This window comes from Aplidium turbinatum, chromosome 5, assembly GCF_918807975.1.
Source record: "Aplidium turbinatum chromosome 5, kaAplTurb1.1, whole genome shotgun sequence".
Classification (NCBI taxonomy): Eukaryota; Metazoa; Chordata; class Ascidiacea; order Aplousobranchia; family Polyclinidae; genus Aplidium; species Aplidium turbinatum.
In genome coordinates, this window is record NC_137476.1 from 21,633,314 (window position 1) to 21,653,156 (window position 19,843).

Here is a 19,843-nt window from a genome sequence, read left to right on the forward strand (position 1 = left end):
ATTGGTGATTACCCTAAACGAATCAATTCAGCGGCTGCTCAACATCTGCCCAAACATCTAGTTACCACCACTGCTCAATGGTAGTAAAAGAAAAAAGGTTAATCGTAAATGGACATTACATATTGTTTTGATTTGGGAAGTGCATGCTGACTTGGTTGCAATAGGTATTACAACCAGGGGGGCAACTAAGGGGGTCGTCTAGTCGGCATGACAGCCCCCTTTAAGATTTGCAACTTCAAGAAGACAGACGACTAACTAGACTGAGACTTACCCACTACTTAACGTGTGTCAGTTCAAGCTACATTCTATGCAAACCAAACTTGCTTCATGCTCAAGTCGCATAAACCGCAATATAAAATATTAACAGACCGTCATTTATTCACGCAATATGATGTCATAAAAACAAAATGGCTTACTTTCCAGGGTAGTAAAACTTGCAGTGCGAAAAACCGGCTCAGCTTTACGCTTACAACGGCATGAAAAAGAAGCTTTACAAAGCCATCATTTTAACAAGTTCTCATTCTCAAGTTCAATCATTTTCTTCTGCTGCCTTTGTTCTCTCAAAACAACACACGCGCGCACGTTCACATGCAGAAACGAATTGGCATGCACGACGCACGTGACTTGCAGGCGTTTTGTGGGCCGCTGAGCATTTTTTCAAAAATTTTTTTCTTTTTTTTATAATTTTTTTCCTTTTTCCGTATTATTTCCGAATCCAATTACTCGATAAAAAAGGGAGCAAGTCTTTTAGGCGCAAACAGTTAGGCGCCGGTCAAATAGGCGCGCACACTGTGGCGTCTGGATATTTAGATGCAGAGCACTGTGGCACCTGTTCATTTAGGTGCTATTTCTAGTAAAGTCTGTAGATTGTATCAGCTTAGCAGGTAGGGCAATGCTTTTCACACAAAATGCTATATTGAACAAAAAATATGTCATGGCTTTTGTGAGTGAAGCTGCTTAAACCGGCAATGCTTTTCACACAAAATGTTATATTGAACAGAAAAATATATATTATATATTGTTTTTTAATTGCGTGTTCGGCATTTATTTGTTGTTAGTCCAGGTTTGCGTCGGCGAAAGCTTTATCAATAAATTATTCAAGTTTCCGAACATGACTGAGTTCACTTGTAGTTAAGTCAAATAATAACTACACTAAACATCAGTAAAATATACCGTAGCCTATATTCAAGCGGGTGGTAGGCTTGAGTGAAGAGTAACTTAGTTTTCCGTCAAAACCCTGACTAGGTTTAATAACGAGCAAAGTCGCACCATTATGACATGAATACTACTTCTATACAAGTCACACCATTACGCTTGCATTATTACCAGTCGTCGCACCATTACGCATTATACTTCTATACATACAAGCATAGGCGTCGATTTTTTCTTAGAAGAGAGGAATTCTGGGTGGGCAAGAGTTTTCAAACAGATTTCATTGAATGTGTATATTTGCAAATTCGCAATGGTTCAGTCTTCGAAATAAGCATATTTTTACTTCGGCAAAAACGTTGCCGAGGCCAAACAGCAAAATTTGAAATTGCCTCGGCAATTACTGTGAATATTTATTAGGAAAAGATTGTACTAAAACATGTAAAACGAGAAGCGAAAAATATACTAGAGTAGTCTATTTTTGACACTCATCATTAGTAGTCTATTACGAACGCATTGTTTGATTTATTGTGGTGTAATAATACCAAAAGTAGTGATAAAGCGAGTAACGCGATACGCACGCTGTTACGGTATATAATTCACGTTAAAAAACTCACCGGGAGGGGAAAGTAAGTTAATTTTGGGTTGATTCAACGTTCAAGTCAGCACAAATCGATTTAATTTTTCCGGCGGGTTATATTGCGTAACAACAATGCCCAATAAGAAATTTACGTTTGTTTTACATTAATTCGACATCTAGCGATGTTGATTTATCATAAAATCACGTGAATTACTCAACCAGGTACAAGTAACATATTAATAGCTCCCTGCGAGAAGATCGCCTCGATTTACGTAAGCTTATAAGCCAACATAATTTCGGCACAATTGGGACACTGCGAGCAACACAAAGTCTGTTTGATGAACTAGTCAGAATCGGTATCATCAGATGCTGTATCAGCTGGACGAGATAACGGAAAGCGAGGCGCAACAAGGAGTAGATGCTTACAATAATTTGACGTCTACTGGAGTTAAATCAATGCAAATAGCAGGCCTTGAAACAACTTTTTTTTTTCCGGCGGCCAAACGTGTCCGACTGAAGCAAGCTGTTCGGCGGCCAATCACAAGCACATGGCGGCCATCGGAACTTCGACACACATTTTTACTTCGGCAGAAGCGAAAAATATAGGCTACTAGAGTAGTCTATCGTGACCGCACTGTTTGATTTGTTGTGATGTAATAATGCCAAAAGTAGCGATAAAGCGAGCTACAAGATACGCACGTGGCACGGTGTTGCAGGAATTCACGTTAAATAACTCACGGGGAAAAGTAAGTTAATTTTGGGTTGATTCAACTAGATTCAACGTTCGAGTCAGCACAAATCGATTTAATTTTTCCGCTCGGTTATATTGCGTAACAACAATGCCCAATAAGAAAGTTACGTTTGTTTTACATTAATTCGACATCTAGCAACGTTGAATTATCATAAAATAACGTCAATTGCTCAACCAGATACAGGTAACAAATTAATAGCTCCCTGCGAGAAGATTGCCTCGATTTACGTATACACTAACATAATTTCGGCACAATTGGGATACTGCGAACAACACAAAGTCTGTTTGATAAAGAACTAGCTGTCAGAATCGGAATCATCAGATGCTGTATCGGAGCACGAGGTTGTCGCGTCATCACTGGAATCAGACACATCAAGAGGCTCATAGCTTGGCTGTAAATCTATACCGTCTTTGCCGTTCGCAATGAAGCGTCCACGTTTTGCGGCTTTGATACCACTCCACAGGCCTCTTTTTTTTTCATAAAGATCCATCAGGGTGTTGACTAGGGAATAAATCTATGCTGTGCCATAACGACTGAGAGGAATGTTTAACCCTAACATTACAAGCGCTCGTGTGGCCTCGGCATTTTCATTGCCGACGCTAATTTTGAAGACTGAATTTATCGCATTAATAAAGTGTATTGTGATGTCACTTGCATCCAGCTTATCGTCAGACATCAGCTGCTTGATCACTCAATAATGTTAACAATTCAAGCATAATACAGGGTGTATTGTGATTTATCGAATGCTTTAACTCTTTTCTAGTCCTTTGTGATTATAAGTGGCAAAGTACTACTACTTTATTTACAAGGCCGCTTGTGTAAAATTTTCTCGGAACTTCATGGCGGACAAATGCGGCCGACGGAAGGGCGAGACCCGGCGGACAAAATGTTGGTTTTTGTAGGTTAATCGCGGCGATGGCCGCCTTCAGTTTCGAGGCCTGAATTATAGGGTGATATTTTTATAAAAACGATACGTCTTTAGTTTGTATCGGTTATTTTATTGTCATGTTCATTATGATGTCATATTCACATTCCCTTACGCTGACCGGGAACTGAAGTTTGATTGTGACGTAACGAAAGTGAGACCATTCGGAGAAAAGATCAAATTGCCGACGCAAATTTGGAGAAAAGATCAAACGTGGCTTTCTCTCACCAGAAATTGCCAGCTGTGGCAGTTGCCGTAGCAACAACAATGCAGTGCGTACCGCCGTTTTTTCCACGCAGCGTTGTTACGGAATTGCTTTGTTCTGTCGGATACCTAGCGAGAGACATAGCGTAAAACAAGAAGTTGCGCTGCAGTTGGTTGGATAGTCCAGCGTTTAAGAAAAACGGAAATAATTGTAACGAACACTTCATAAATGGCATGAAAACAGGGTGGGCGAAACATATTTTGCCCACCCTCGTTTCACGGCAGGGTGGGCGTCGCCCACCCTGCCCACCCTATTTCGACGCCTATGCATACAAGTCGCACTACTATGCTTGCAACTTGTAGCCAGGGTTCATATGCCCTATAGAAATGTATTCATGTAGTAGAGCGTTGTCTCATAAGTACTCGCCACACGACCAATCCATCCCGAGTAGAAGTAACTGCGAAAAATAACAGATTAAGTAAAGTTCCATCTGGCTGCAACCTGTGTTCAGGATGCAAAGCAAATGTACTGTGGAGATGTGCTAATATCAAGAGTAGTAGGCCTAGAGCGTTGTCTGACACCTCATCTCCACACGCGCATTAACAAAACAACATATTTTTCTGTTCAATATAACATTTTGTGTGAAAAGCATTGCTCTACCTGCCAAGCTGATACAATCTGCAGACTTTACTAGGAATAGCACCTAAATGAACGGGCGCCACAGTGCTCCGCACCTAAATATCCAGACGCCATAGTGTGCGCGCCTATTTGACTGCCACCTAACTGTCTGCGCCTAAAAGACGTGGACCCATAAAAAAGCGGTTTTTAGATTCGATTCTGGGTGGATTTGAATCTTAAGGATTCGAAATTCTACTTTGGGCATCCCTACTTAGGATGCAACCTTATTAACTAGGGTTGCCAGATTGGGCGCTTTTACGCCCAATTGGGCTACTTTTGATTTCTCCAGGCGCCCAATTGGCCTACTTTTTTTTTAATATAATATACGATAACATAGGCGCCTAACTATTTTTTTGGCCGTGGGGGCAAAAGCGTGTTTAATCAGCAGCAACTTAAATTCAGCAAAATGTCACGCAGATGGATGACGTAATTATGTCGTCACACTAGGATTGCTTTTATTACCACACTCGGAGTTATCGCTACGTTCGACCTACCGTTAATTATTATAAATAAAACTTGACCAAAACACATGCCATGCGTCTGCGTTGGCTAGCGGTTGATGGACTGTGACTCTTTAAGCTAAGCATAACATAAAGTTTAGCAACGAACTAGATTTATTAGCATGAAACAAGAGACGAAAAGGTTTACTAAAATGTATATATAATACTATGTAAATGGTATTGAAAATACTAACTTGATCATACGCTTGAAAATGTACCTGTTGAAAGCAAAATCATTCATGTTTACATCAATCAAAGCGCATCAATTCAACAGCACGTCACCTTGAATAAATTTAAAAGTTGCTGACATCCGTAAACAGCTTTTGAAAAATAGTTACGGAGAGACGTTTGATTAAGTTTTCGACTTGACATTGCTTCCTTTTCACTACAATATCGCAACTTATGACTGACCTGCTTTCAAATCGCTGTAAAACGCCCGTTTTCCTGTGGCAGATGAAACAAAAGATTCCCGCCTTTGATCGGGTTTCAATGGCAACGGTCGTGTGTGCGCCATGCAGTTTGCGCGAGTCCGTTGTTACGTTGATTATGCCGTGTGTGTGCAATGCGATTTGTACCAGCCCTTGTTGCGTTGGTTAGTTAGTGGTTACCTCGGGCCCAGACTTCAAGTTCATTTTCACAGCGAGCGATTCACTGCCGCGACTATTCACTGCAGAGGTTTGGACTTTCGAAAGCGACATCGATTCTGTTTGCAAGCGCATTAAGCCAAACGCACGCTGCGTCTACGTAGCAAATTATGTTGTTTTTGGGTGCATTCAACATCTGATAACATTGAATCGACGCAAAATGGTAGATTTTTGCTATGTCCCAGGCAGCAAATTCAGTCATTTTTTGTCTGGGGTGGGATTGTAGCATCGCTACTCGTTCTGGTGATCATTTATCACGAAGCTGTTGCGGTTTGCATTTAAAAAATGTTTTCCTGCTGCCGATCGCTAGTTCATCTATTGTTTTATGTATCAATGCAGCATAAAAATTTGCTCCCACGCAGAAATATGGGTGGGGGCCTGGCCCCCACGGGTTAGGCGCCTATGTACGGTAATATACCTTTTTATGTAAAAATTGTATCATGTTTAAGATTTTTACCTAATTCGTAGTTATTTTATTGAGTAGCAGCGTTTTTGGAGGCCTCAGTCAGGCAGGGTTACCAATTTGGTATTAAAATGCCAATTTTCAAAAATATGCATGTTTAGTCTTTAATATCTGGCAATCCTGGCAACTTAAGTGATCCAGGTTTTCATGAAAATGCAGTGAAACAATATATGTCAAACATAGCAGGGGTCTAGAAAAAAATAGAAGCGACAAAACACGGACGCTATAACGTGCATGATGCCAAAGCAGGATAAATAGTTATGGCATGGTCGCAACACCTTAATAAAGTTTTTGCAAATGTAGAAAGATGAGAAAAAAAAGGCTAGTGAATTTTTTTTAACAATTTATATCAGTAAAAAAAAAGATAGTTTCTACATTGATCGACCTTGGTCACTGGTGGGTTATCAAAACTGTTGATGGTCTTGAGGGGAACACTCCTGATGCGTTAGCTCATCACGAAAAGCAATTTAACCATATTTTGTGTTTCTTGGTGTGGTACCGGTACTTGTTTGTAGTTATTTTAACAAAAGTTGAGTGAATGCATGGTTGCCAATCTGTCTGAAAGATGTGAATAACTGGAAAAACACCTATAATTTGGGACTGATGATCAAGCGCTCTGGAAGAATTTTGTATAATAGCCTATCTCTTTGCTTGGGCTCCAATTTGGGCTCCATTTTAGAAGCCCCCAAAAATTTTGCTACTTTTTGTATAACCTTGGGCTCTTTTTTATATTAACCTCTGGCAACCCTATTATTAACCCACAAAACAAAACTCTGATTTGTAATCTTCGTATGGTCGCAACTTCACACATTTTTAAACAAATTTTAAAATTTTGGTATCAAAAAGACGGCAATTAAATTTTCTTTACAATCTTGTCAAACTTGACGTGGTATCCAGGCCATAAGTTTGTGTGGACTACTTTTTAAAATGTGAGCCTGGAGAGCAAACAATTTGCTGCCTACTTTCGAAAGCGCGGGAAACTTTTTTGAGAGTGAGTAGCAAGCGCAGACAGAGCGAAAAAGGTCGATTCGCACGTCACAGAATTGGATCATTGCGCTGTCAATTTTCACTAGGCTAATATTCTACCAATCTAACTGTGATATATCCACTTCTACAAATAATTGTTAGTTTTCTCTCTCGTTGCCGACCCCCTTTGATTTTTTCTAGTTGCGCCGCTGATTACAACTGTAGTGTATGCACTATGCAATTCTGGTTAATCTGTGAAGAATTTATTGTTTTATTGATTATGAGAAAGCATTTGATAGAGTTAACTTTGGGAATCTGCTTCACTGTTTATCCTATATTGATATGAATGGCAAAGACTTATGGTTAATTATCAATGTGTCCTGGAATCAAAAAGTAATTATTCGCATGGAAAAAGATTTGTCTAAAGGAATTGATATCAAGCGTGAAGAGTGAGCCAAGGATGTATACTTTCTCCATGTCGTTTTAATTTATATACAGAAATGATTTTTCAAAGCATTGATGATTTGAAAGAGGTAAAAGTTAGTGGTTTGAACATAACAAATATACGCTATGCTGATGATATATACTGTTTTGTTGGCTGAATCACAAGAAGATTTTCAAGAAATATAGGACTGTGTTAACTCAATTGGTAATGAATTTATATGAAAATTTACGCTAAAAAGACCAAATTAATAATAATCTCAAAATCACCAGATACTCCAGTAATCCAAACTATAATTGACAATGAAAATATACAAAAAGTTAAATCTTTTTCCTATCTTCGACATTTATTAACTAAAGATGGGAGGTGTGACCATGAAATTCTAAGACGAATAGAAATTGCAAAAACTACATTTAGAAAAATGAAAAATATTTAAAAAAATCGAAGTTAAAATTATCAATGTGTCTAAGGATATTAAAATGCTATATCTGGTCAACCCTTTTCTATAATTCTGATTTCTGAAACTTGGACAGTGTCACAAAAAACGGAGAAATGAATCGATGCCTTCGAGCACTGGTCAAGTGGTCATACAAGCAAATGTTAAAAATTTCACGGAAACAAAAGATCACTAACGATGAAGTATTATTCAAATTTAATTCAAAAAAAATTCTCTTACAAATAGTCAAAAGAAGAAAATTGAAGTACCGGTATTTCAGACATACAATAAGGCAAAACTCGTTATAAAGATCATTTATAGAAGGGAAGATAAACGGTAAAAGAAACAAAGGCAGTTCAAGAATGATTTGGACAACAAACATCACAAAATAAACAAAATCAAGTTATGAAAGTGCAGTACAAACAGCTCATGGTCGAGAACAATGCCACATTTCCAGACAGCAAATCAACCATTTTTTACATTAATTCAATGTCTGCACTATCAGACATTGAACAAATGCAAAAAAACATCTGATTTGCTGTCTGTGTTGCATCCAACTCTCAATAGAAGGAAGGAACTTAATGATGATGATGATTACACAACACACTGCATTGTTGGCGCTTGTCTCAAAGCATATATATCAGGGCTACTCAACTAGTGGACCGTGGTCCGAGTCCGGACCTTTTTGGTGTTGATGGTGGACCTTGAGCTTTTATAAGAATTTCTACTTGAGCTTTTATAAGAAAACAGATTTCTACTGGGAGGAAGCAATTTTTAGGTTGTGATTAACTGATTATCCTAGTTGCTGGGGGGCTTTGACTCCCCAACACTTTCTCAGAAATCTAATTCGAGTTACATTTTACTTAAAAAAGTGGCTTGGTACAGATAGTTTAACTTTCGTGGTTGCGTGTGATATAACTTATTCATCGGACCGCTGAAAACATTCAACCTGTCAAACTGGACCTTTGTTAAGATTAGTTGAGTAGCCCTGATATATATGCTCTGAGACAAGCGCCAATAATGCAGTGTGTTGTGTAATCATCATCATCAGGGCTGCGATTTTTTCTTTCTTGTCAAACGACCAAAAATTCTACGTTTGTTTGTCGAATAGTAATATGACGTCACAAGAGTCAGATTATAAGCGTTTGGCCACGAGTTACCGCACAAGTTGTGTGGTATAAAAGTCACTTACTTTAAGTTTTTAATCCCACGCTGGTTGAGTGATTCCATCTACGACGGCAAAAACATTGCTGTCGCCAAATCAACACACCTTGGATTGCTGCGACAATAATTGCCGTAGCTATGCTTTAATGTATAATCAAACGAAATTTTATGCGCTTCTTCATCGCATGTCACACGGCGGTAGTCCAGAACGTCACGCAAGCTATTTTATGCGCTGACAATGCTCTTGTGAACTGTAAAAAGTTTGCAACCTTATAAATACTGGCTTATTGTTACGCAAAAGTTATTCTTTCATTGAATGCTTATTGTTTACCGGTTTGGTTGCGAATATAAACCATCGTGAAAGAAGATACAGTTAAAAAGTGGAATTTACCTGCTATAGATTATTATCAAACAGAAGGAAAAGTTAGTGTGGTATTTTGCTAAATTTGTAAAGAATTTTATGACGGAAACAAATCGGAGTTTGAAAAGCTACGGGGTCAAGTTAAAAAAGTAGTACAAAATTGGATAAACGGTTCTTCGGCAGAAAAGAAAAATAATAATGCTTCTGATCATATGGCATTGCGCGTTCATGAACGGGCAGTTTTGCGTCTTCAAGTATTCCAGTGACGATGCGCAGCTTCATCCTCCCATACAGCGTCTTATGATTCCGATTCTGACAGTTAGTTCTTGATCAAACAGACTCGTGTTTGCTCGCAGTATCTCAACTGTGCTGACATTATGTTAGTGTAAACGTAAATCAAGGCAATCATCTCGCAGTGAGATATTAATTTGTTACCGGTACCTGGTTGAACAATTAACGTTATTTTATGATAATTCAAAGTCGCTAGATGTCGAATTAATGTAAAACAAACATAAATTTCTTCTTGGGCATTGTTACGCAGGTAGCAAAATTCGTTATTTTTGCATTGACTTCACGTCTGTAGACGTTGAATCAATGTAAAAAATGAAGATTTTTGCTGTTTGGGTACGCAATGTAACCCGCCAGGAAAATTAAATAGATTTATGCAGACTCGAACGTTGAATCAACCCAAAATTAACCTACTTTTCCCCCTGAGTTATTTAACGTAACAGCGTGCGTGTCGCTACTTTTGGTATTATTACATCACTACAAATCAAACAGTGCGGTCGTGACTCGTGATAGACCAGTGCTTCCCAAATGGTGGGTCGCGACCCATTGGTGGGTCGCGAAGCTATTTCAGGTGGGTCGCGAAGCTATTTCAGGTGGGTCGCGAAGCATTTCTAAATGTTAATGAATGTTAAAATTTTCTCAAAAATACCGACGTTACTATGGATCTCACAAGCCGCAGTTTGGTCTTGAACAGTAGACTACTTCGCCATCACTAATCTTCACTTCATTTGTTGAATTTCCATTTTCATGAATTGTGCACCCTGTTTTCTATTAGATCGGGAAATTATTGCATTATCATTACGTAACAATTATGCAACAATATAACAAATACGTAACAATTAGATGTGTTATGTCGCATTAACTATTTCAGTACGTATGCCAGTAGTAAAGATGCCATAATGAAGATGTCATATATATATCATTGTGGCCTGTGGGTCGCACAATAAAACTTGCATTAAAAGTGGGTCGCGAAATAAAACTTGCATCAAAAGTGGGTCGCGAACTGAAAAAGGTTGGGAAGCACTGTGATAGACTACTCTAGTATATTTTTCGCCTCTCATTTTTTTTTTGATTCAACGTCTGCAGACGTTGAATCAATGTAAAAACGTCGGGTTTTGCCAGCTGGGTTGTGTGTTTTTGTGAATGCAAAATCGCCCATTAGGTAATCACAGAAACCCTTTTAGTGGATGGAAGTCAAGTTGCAACCATGTTTGTCTGTCTACTATTCTTTGTTCACATTGCAAAACATTTCTGCAAACTTGGAACAACAAATGCATAAGTCAGACATAAATACAAACTTGCAAACACGTTGACAATTAAAGTAGCCTACTTCGGTTATTTTATCTATAAAAGAAACCCATTGTGTCGAATAGCACAAAACGTGTGTGGCGAAATGTTTGATGCCAGGCGTTGGAACTTCGATCAAAGCATTCTCCCGCAGTGTTCAAAATGGCAGCGCTGACGCCTTGGGAGTTTCTCGTGTGAAGCGTCGCTTTTAGACCTTGCTTTGAAGTACCTGGCGCAAGAAAGTTTACGTAAGTCAGCACTCTTATGATTGCATCACGTGATCCCCCCCTCCCCGATTGTTCCTCGACCTGAAGACGTTTAGTCTTCTCTCAGTTTTTTTTTCATTTTTATTTATTTTATTTTTTTTCGTTTTTTTTTTTGTAAGGCACAGCGTTTGTCGAATAGTGATGGCGCGTGTCGAGTGACCTCGTCACCGAAAAAGGCAAAAATCGCAGCCCTGATCATCATCATTAAGTTCCTTCCTTGTATTGAGGGTTGGATACAACACAGACAGAAAATCAGCCGTTTTGAAAAATCAACTTCTAGACAAAAATTATCGCAGGCAAAGTTCATTTTGCATGTTTAGTTGATTTCAGCAACATGGTCTTGTGTTTTGCCATGCTAGACAGGTAGTCACTACCTGGTCTAGCCCCCTGAAGAAGTCAGTCATGTCTGATTGACGAAATGTCGGAATAAAAGCAGATTGTCACTGTTTACATACATCTTGTGATAGTTTAGCTTAATTTGCACCAGTAGAACGCCTCACATTCTTTAAGTAAATGCCTGGTGAGTGGTGAACAGCCCTATTTAATTTTTCAGAATCAGACTTCTTTTTACCTTCACTAATCTGTGTGATATCACAACTATAACAAGCATATGGATTGTGGAACTGCTAGAAAAATTTTCAAAAAAACTTTTTGGTCTGAAGATAAAAACTATGAACAATTAACATGTCACAACAAATCTTTTGTCATGTCGATACTGGCAAAAGTGATTTTTATTTTCTTAAAAAGGAGGTACTTACTTTGTGCATATCTTTTTGCAGATGACCGTGTTATTCTTGTTGAATGAAATTCTTGCTTTTTATATTCAGCTCGCTTTTCAGTTGAAGCAAAATTATCTTTTACCGATACTGCATCCAAGTCTAAAATCTTTAAGCGTTTGGACGGTTGATTTGTTGCACGTTGACGCTTTCGTGCAAAATAATTTGTTACGACAGATTGATGTGACATATTGCAGATAAGTTTCAAAGAACCTGACCAAAAAAAACATTGTTAAGTCAAAACAGTAAAGTAGGGTGGGGTGGGGGAAAGTGGGTAGAATTTGCAATGTAATGATCTATAAAAAAATTCTGCTACCAATATTTTTTTTTTTTTAATGGATTATAACATTAAGGCATTCACCTACACAACCCACAAAAAAATTATAAAAAAAATGTTTCACAGAAGTTACAATGACAATTTTTTTCTTCCTTTTTTGTATACCCATTTTACCCCACTTTGTGGGGTAATGTGGGTGTACCAACTATTTTTCCTTCCAAATAACCAACATAAACTCATATCCTCCATTTGGCCTTTCAATGTGGTAAAGTGGGTATACAACAATGTATAAAAAAAAATCAACAAACTGTGACAACACAGAACCATGCTCTTGTTTGATCAAATATGTCTATCAAACTGTATTTTGCAAATTTTTCAAAAATCCTTTTGAAACCATGGAACAACAACTCCATCTGAATTTATGACTCATGCATTTAAAATAAACAACTACTGCCAAAGTACAGTACATAGTCCCCATACCAAAAAATGTTCTTCAGGCAAAGAGAAGCAACAAAATGCAAGCAGGCTTAAATTAAACAGTTTTTTCATTCGGTCTAAAGTAAATCACCAGTCACCACAAGTGAGCATTCAAATTAAATTTTAGTTCTCCCCCTCATAGTTGGAGTTGGTGGCTGAACAACACCAAAAACATTTTGTCTATTATTTCCACAACTTTGTGCTGTGTAAATGTGAAGAGACCACTGGGAGTTTTTTCAGTCTTCTTATGACGAAGAAAGTTGATCTTAAGTAAGTCCTCCTCAGCAACTTCCTCAACTTCTCCTAAAATTTTTCGATTTTCATAGGTAACTACCACCCAGTCCAGAATCTTCAACTTGGTACTGGTGTGATACCTTCCATTTTTGTTTGTAGACGTAGTTTATTTCTGTTTTGTTCATTATGCATCACACATTTGTCATTTTTTTCCCCAAAACCTGACTCATCATTTAAAAAAAGATCTATTCTTGATTATGGAGCACTTTCTTTTGACGGCTTTCCTTTGACCTTTTGGACTTTCTTTTGACCACTTTTTATTCTTGGCTCGTTTCTGCACTTTTCTGCGAAACTCTTCAGTCTTTAACCTGTGAAAACTTTCAGGCGACGTTAAAACTTCTCCAACTTTAGCCTGCACACTTCGTTTGAGAAAAGTTAGAGATACAAATGCTTCTAAATGCAATAGCTAACTTACCACTTCATCACAAGAGTACACTCAGAGACAGAGAGTGAAATATCTTTGTCACTCTGTATGTAACACGATTTATAGTACTAAAATCATGTATATATACAGTAGAACTCGGTTAATCCGGATTCGGTTAATCCGGATCTTCACCTAATCCGGACACAACTGGAAGTACAAATGATTTGTAATCTTTTTCTTAAAAAACAGCTTTGGATTATCCAGATTATTTAATCCGGATCTTCGCCTATTCCGGACAAAAGTTGCGCTTTCTCTATCGCTTTATCCGGATTTGCCCGTGATTACTTTGTTTGACCGTGATTTTTTGTAAGTTTTCCATAGAAACTCGTCTTCGGTAACTGTTTTCAAAAGTTTTGAGTGACTACAGATTATTCCGACACGCATGTCTGAAGATGTAACTTTTGCCAGTGTATTCTTGTGTTAGACGCAGAGTCTACAAATACATTCATTTTACATAAAATACTGCATTTTAGAAGAACTCTATCACTGGGTCGCTAATGTGGTGATCGCGCGTCTAGGAATTTGCAGATGACCACACTAATGCGTTCAATTTCGGTGATTTTTACCGATACCTTCCTATATAGGTAACGTCAGGCTTGATAGAACCATCATCGGTTAATCCGGATCTTCGACTAATCCGGATGGAATCGCCGGTCAAATCGAATCCGGATTAACCGAGTTCTACTGTACCACATTTACCCCATATCAAAATTCACTTCTACTCACTTTACCCCAAATTTTTTCACTTCTTGCAAAAAAATCTACACAATACTAAAATAAATGATACCAATGGTAAATGGTGGTTTCAGTCATTGACAACAACCTGACATCACAACTTTCACAAAATATTCCAAAAACATTAAAGTTTTAGGAAGTTCAAAATATGCACTTATTTTTACTTTCTCACAGGAAAATGTGAACTTACAAACACCCTGAAGCACCCAAGAACATGCACTGAGATTTCAGTCACACATAGCCTTGGACATGACTTAAATATTTACCAAAACTTTAAAAAATATATTTTCAAAGTATACGGCTATTTAAGTTTTTTTAAATTATACCCACTTTTCCCTAGACCCCACATTACCCCACCCCACTCTGCAGTAGTATACAGGCCTCAAAATTTGTACTTTTTTCCGGCGGTCAAGCATGTCCTACCGGACTGGCCCTTTCAGCGGACATTTAATATCTCAACCGGACATATTTTTTGCGTGAACTGTATCAGCGTGAATAAGGTCTCCACATTCGCCTAAGCACGTGCGGAACCCAGCTGAGACTTGCTTCTCTGTGATGTTTCTTTTTAACAAACGATCAATGTTACGCAATAACAAGCCTTAAAGCAGCCGGCGGCCATGGCCGCTAAGTAGTGCTTAAATGACCGCCTGTGCTACCTCTTCCGTCGGCCAAGTTTGGCCGCCGGTTTCTTCTAGCTAATTATTTAATTTTGCAATAGAATGATCGTGGATTAAATGTCGAAAATATGTAGCATCAAAGAGTGACGAAGAATTAGGTCAGCGCATCATAGTCACTACTGTTGTATTGAATACATCCAGCTGCGATCACCAGCGATGTAAGTCTTGTTTGCAATTCCCAATGTTTATTTTAACGAAGTGTTAATCCGAAGTGCTAATTTACATCGGCTGGCAATATTGTCGTTTTTATATCGATTCAATGTTGTCGGACATTGAATCGTTGTTAAAAAAGAGAACTAGATTAGTTGACATCCGTGTCTTCATAGTTGAGAGCGCTGTGGGTTAGTGACTTCACACCCTCAATGGTGACATCATAACGAAATAAATGGTCAGGTTTTATGAAAGGCGGTATGCAGTTGAAACAATTTACTGAGCTGCGAGCAGTTAAAACAATTTAGGGTCGTTAGATGGTTCCGCAATACCGGATTACAATCCCGATAAAGCATTTAATGCGTGATACAACAATTCTATTGCAGGACGTCGCCCAGACTTCAACAACGATAAGTGATCATTTTAACATTGTTGCTAGTTAATGCTATTCACTTGTGCTATCGTATTTGTATTTTGGCCTCCAAGCACGCAGATTTGGCCGCCGAGAAGGAGCTATCGGTAGGCCACGATGGCTGCCGGAAAAAAACACGAGTTTTAAGGCCTGCAATAATCCTCATTGTTAAAATTAGAATACATATCCTGCCGAAAAGTTCAGACAACTTTATTTCAAGGCAACATTGCAAGGCGTTGAAATGATGTAAAAATGGCTACTTTGCCATCAGCTCGTTTAACCATGCCACTCTAATGTGATCTTTAAAGCAATTGCCTGTACTACTGTATGATTGTTTCAGCTCCGTATTTGTTCGCGTTAAACAAACAATTGTAACAATTCAAATTTAAAATATATTTTTGCTGCATTAGCTCTATTTTTGTCAAGAATTTTGCGGCGGTCATTTATGACCGACCAATGAGTCGGCTTCGGCAGACATTCGAGGTCATTCCGGAGGTCATGTCCGCCATGACTGCCGGATATTTCAAGGCCTGGTAGTATAAATGTAACTCAAAGTCTCAAACCATCTGTTTCATGGTTAAAACTTATCTTTCACTTTAATTGTATTTAATGAGCCATATGCCTTGACAAAATTTATCTAATCAAAACAGGCTTGTGTTTTTCAAGCTATACGATACTCTGCTTTGGTTTTGGTACCGCTTTTTCCACACTAAAATTGTACATCTGTTTTTTTTCACTGGATTGCATTGCTTCGCACTTTCTGCTTACTTCTTTGTAAGCCCAATATGTGAACTACAGTATCCACCAGCCACCTATCATCTTTCGACATTCTTAAGTACCTCACCATCCCTATAGGCTATTTAGTTATTAAACTTTTAATATGAATAAATTGTTTCTGCTTAAGTTGGCTAAATTTTTGTGAAATAGCAAACAAACATGTAAATTATTGCCTATCAACATATGGCGCTATAACAGCCATCAACCAGTGTTAAGCGGAGTGTGATTTTTGAGACTGACTGCACTCCAATCCAATGGGTAGCCTATGATACGAAATGGCTCAGGAGTGGAAAAGTCTTTGTCTTCCTTAGTAAATGTTTTTAGTGGCTCACACTTATAAGCATTATACTGCTAGATCGATAATCGTGGGTACAGTTTTCAATATTTTTTTCTTCTACAAACAGAACTACACGATGTTTGATTTAACCAAAATGCAAAGTTGCAGAACCAAACTCCGAATCCACTCCTATCCACAGTTTTGGGAAAAATGAAACTCCGAATTCACTCCACTTTCTGAAAATCAGGCAAACACCGGCTCCACTCCATGCTCAACTAGATACCAAAAACTACCGTAACCGTGGCCGTGACTACGGTACCGCACCACGTACCAAACCAAACCAAACTCAATTTCCAAAAATCCCAACAAGGACAGTTTTTTCGCGCCAAACGATTGAGAACAAAGTTGCCAGATTCTTTCTGCAAAATACGAATCTCGCAACAAACGCTCCATGATTTGTTTCATTAAAAAAAAATGGTGTGAAACATACAGTGAAGATGTTGTAGGTTTTTGTTGCATTACAGTTTAATGCATTGTAGCTGGAAATCAGCAAAATGGTACAGTAGTAAGCCTCGCATATTAAACTCATAGTACAGCGACGTCAGTTGGACAGAGGCGTTGGCGTTGACGGTTATATCTCTGGTTATATAGGATGGCAGCAACTTGGTTGACTGTACTTGGTTGACGGGTATTCATGCGACGGTTTCTGAAGAGTCTATTAAAAATTGTAAACCGAAACAGAAAACTATTATTTTACATGAATAGCCAGGACTTTCAGATGTAGAACACTTTTCAGATATTTCAGTAGAACACTTTCAGATGCTTGTGTTTCTTCGTGGAAATTCAAAATAAAACTTGTTTGTTTCGAGTGGTTTGTCCCGTGTGAATGTTTGGCACCTTGCAAACAAAATGAGTTTACGCTAGTGTATGCGCTGACGCTGATGCCGCCAACTTTTTTTTACAAGTTACGTGGTGCATACGGCGTATGGTTGTTCGAACGTTTGCGTTTACGCTGACCGCGTCAATATTTTTTGTATGCGCGTATATCACTGTTCTTGCCACAGAACTTCCGACTTTTCAACAATAGGTGGTTTTGCCAGCGATTTTGAGCATATGGGTTGCGCATTTACCGAAACGTGAGTTTAAAAAAGTAAACTCAGAGCAAGTCATATCTAAAGTCAAGATAGGACAATTAAATAAAGAAAACTATCAGTTGTATTCCTTGCTAATGTCTTTCAGATCAGTAAAGCCTTTTCAGAGCAGCAAAGGAAAACAATATTCAAACTAAAACCGAAAAGCACAAACATGCCTCTAAAAAGCAAGAAAAAAACAGCACGAAAGTTTACTTTGCGCATTTGTAACGCATAAGCTACTAGCCTACTTTAACCCCGATACCTGGTTTCTCATTTTGGATGCAAGTTTATCAATGTTTGGGGTCAAGCTCTCAGCTGAAGAAATCTTCATGATGAAAACAGGTGTACATCAGTAAAGCAACCCCTGTGTGAATTTTTGTTTATTTTCTTCAAAAATCGCTCAAAAAGATTTTTTGATTTTGGCAATAAATTTTTCAATATGGCCTACCCAGAATGTCCTTTGATGAAGCTATTGAGGACTTTGGCTCGTGCAAATATGCTGTACTGTAGCGAGGCCGCCGAAAGTAGGAAGGCCCTGTGCGTTGAAATGACGTCATCACAGCCGGTTACAAGCGCGCCGTTCTGCACGACTGCAGTTGCGGTTCTTTGAAAAGAAACAGATGCGATTTACAGCCGGTTAGGTTAGGGAGGCAAGATTAGACTAGCTTTTTTGGTTTTTGTGTTGTGAAACTGAGAGTTCCTTTGAAAGGAGTTTAATGCATAACCATAGAGCATTTAAATAAAGCATGTCTTTAGCACCTGGTGAATTTAAGCTTTGCAGCAACAAGCTGAAGCACAGTCTGCTGATTAGCTACACAGGCCTACTGGTAGATAGATGAAAAGTTTATGTGAAATTAACAATTTAAACTCATACATTGCATTGTAATCAAGTTAGATGTTGCAGAACCAGGTTTTTGCTTATTGAAAGCTCATCAGTGCAACTATAAACAGTTCCAAAACTTTGTTTTGGCATAGACAGTCTAAAACATTCCACTCTGCATGAAGGAGTACTGTAGTCCCATAAACCAGAAATAAATTTAAAATAGAATTTTCTTCAATCCAATATCCAAACTCTTTCCATGACTGATATAACCCAGCCCCTAACAATTGGCTATACAGCCAACATGTGTGAGAGCTAGGCAGGGCACAGATACAAACAGGAAGCACCAATGGAAGGTAAAATTGACATAATGTGACACATAGGCTAATAGCTGCAAAACAAAGTTATACAGTGGCGATAACTGTGGTGTCCGTACCATAAAAGCTAAACAGTAAAAGCTATATATAAAAAAAAGCTCTATTTCAACTGATTTCATTTTATATGATTAAAAATAAAGGTTTTGGCCAGACTATGGAGATATGAAATGTTGTTATTTGACTATTTTCACAATTTATTACTTGACATGGGCTCCTGTTGTGAGGGAACGAGGTTCAAGAAAGTATTCAAGTTTAACTTTTGCAGTGAGCTAAATTCATGATCTAAGGTTGACCACTGTTCTAAGAGAAAATCAGTTATGGTAATTCAAACTATGCTCTATTACAGCATCATTCTGAATCCATTGTCCAAAGAATATATATATTTCTGTGAATTTTCAATCTTTACACAGTGCTTTCCATAATGTTGTTTGTGTGCCCAACTGCAAGGGAAATTACAGAAATGGTCCAAAAGTAACTGTTTTCCAATTTCCCCAAGATGATAATTTAAAGAAGTGGATACATGCTATCAAAAGAAAAGATTTCACTCCATTGCAAGCCAGCAGAGTAAGCATTTCCTAAATACAAATTTGAAACACAATATATATGTACTGTGGAATCTTCAAGTATTTTTTATAGTACTGGTAATGGCATTTTTATTTCTCTGTAAACCTTGTGCCTAAACATTTTTAAGGAATGAGACTTTGCAAATATTGGAAACATAATGTGTTCAACTAATCAGATTGCAGTTAAATTATTTTGTGCCAGCTCATTTAATTTCAAGTGAATTTTTTCCAGCTTTAACTTGTAAAACTTAAAAATCAAAAGTTTTCGTCATGCAATTTAACCATGTTTTGTAAAAGTTTCTGAAGACCTAGAGAAAACTATTGTGACAAAAAGCAGTAGGCCTGCCGGGACTTAAAAATATTCCAGATTTCAAATTATAGCCTACCATAATGACTGATGGTAATTGCAGTGGTCACTAGTTACGGTGCTTAGTTATCATCTAAGCTAAGAAACTTTCTCTTTATAAATTTTACATTTGATAATTATAGATGCACAGTGTCTCGCTAATGTGTGTATTGTCGTAAACTTGTTTTACTGTTTTGCCCATGAGGTCCTGATATACAAGTG

General features: G+C 38.0%; 1 protein-coding gene across 1 annotated transcript in view; it reads right to left on the minus strand.

Annotated features, from left to right (window-relative positions):
* LOC145771029 (DNA replication factor Cdt1-like) overlaps nucleotides 1-19,843 on the minus strand; it is a 48,337-nt gene that overhangs the window by 17,912 nt on the left and 10,582 nt on the right. The window contains exon 2 of the mRNA XM_082582770.1: nucleotides 11,865-12,095. Coding sequence (XP_082438896.1) covers nucleotides 11,865-12,095 — 231 coding nt within the window. The remainder of the gene's footprint in view (nucleotides 1-11,864; nucleotides 12,096-19,843) is intronic.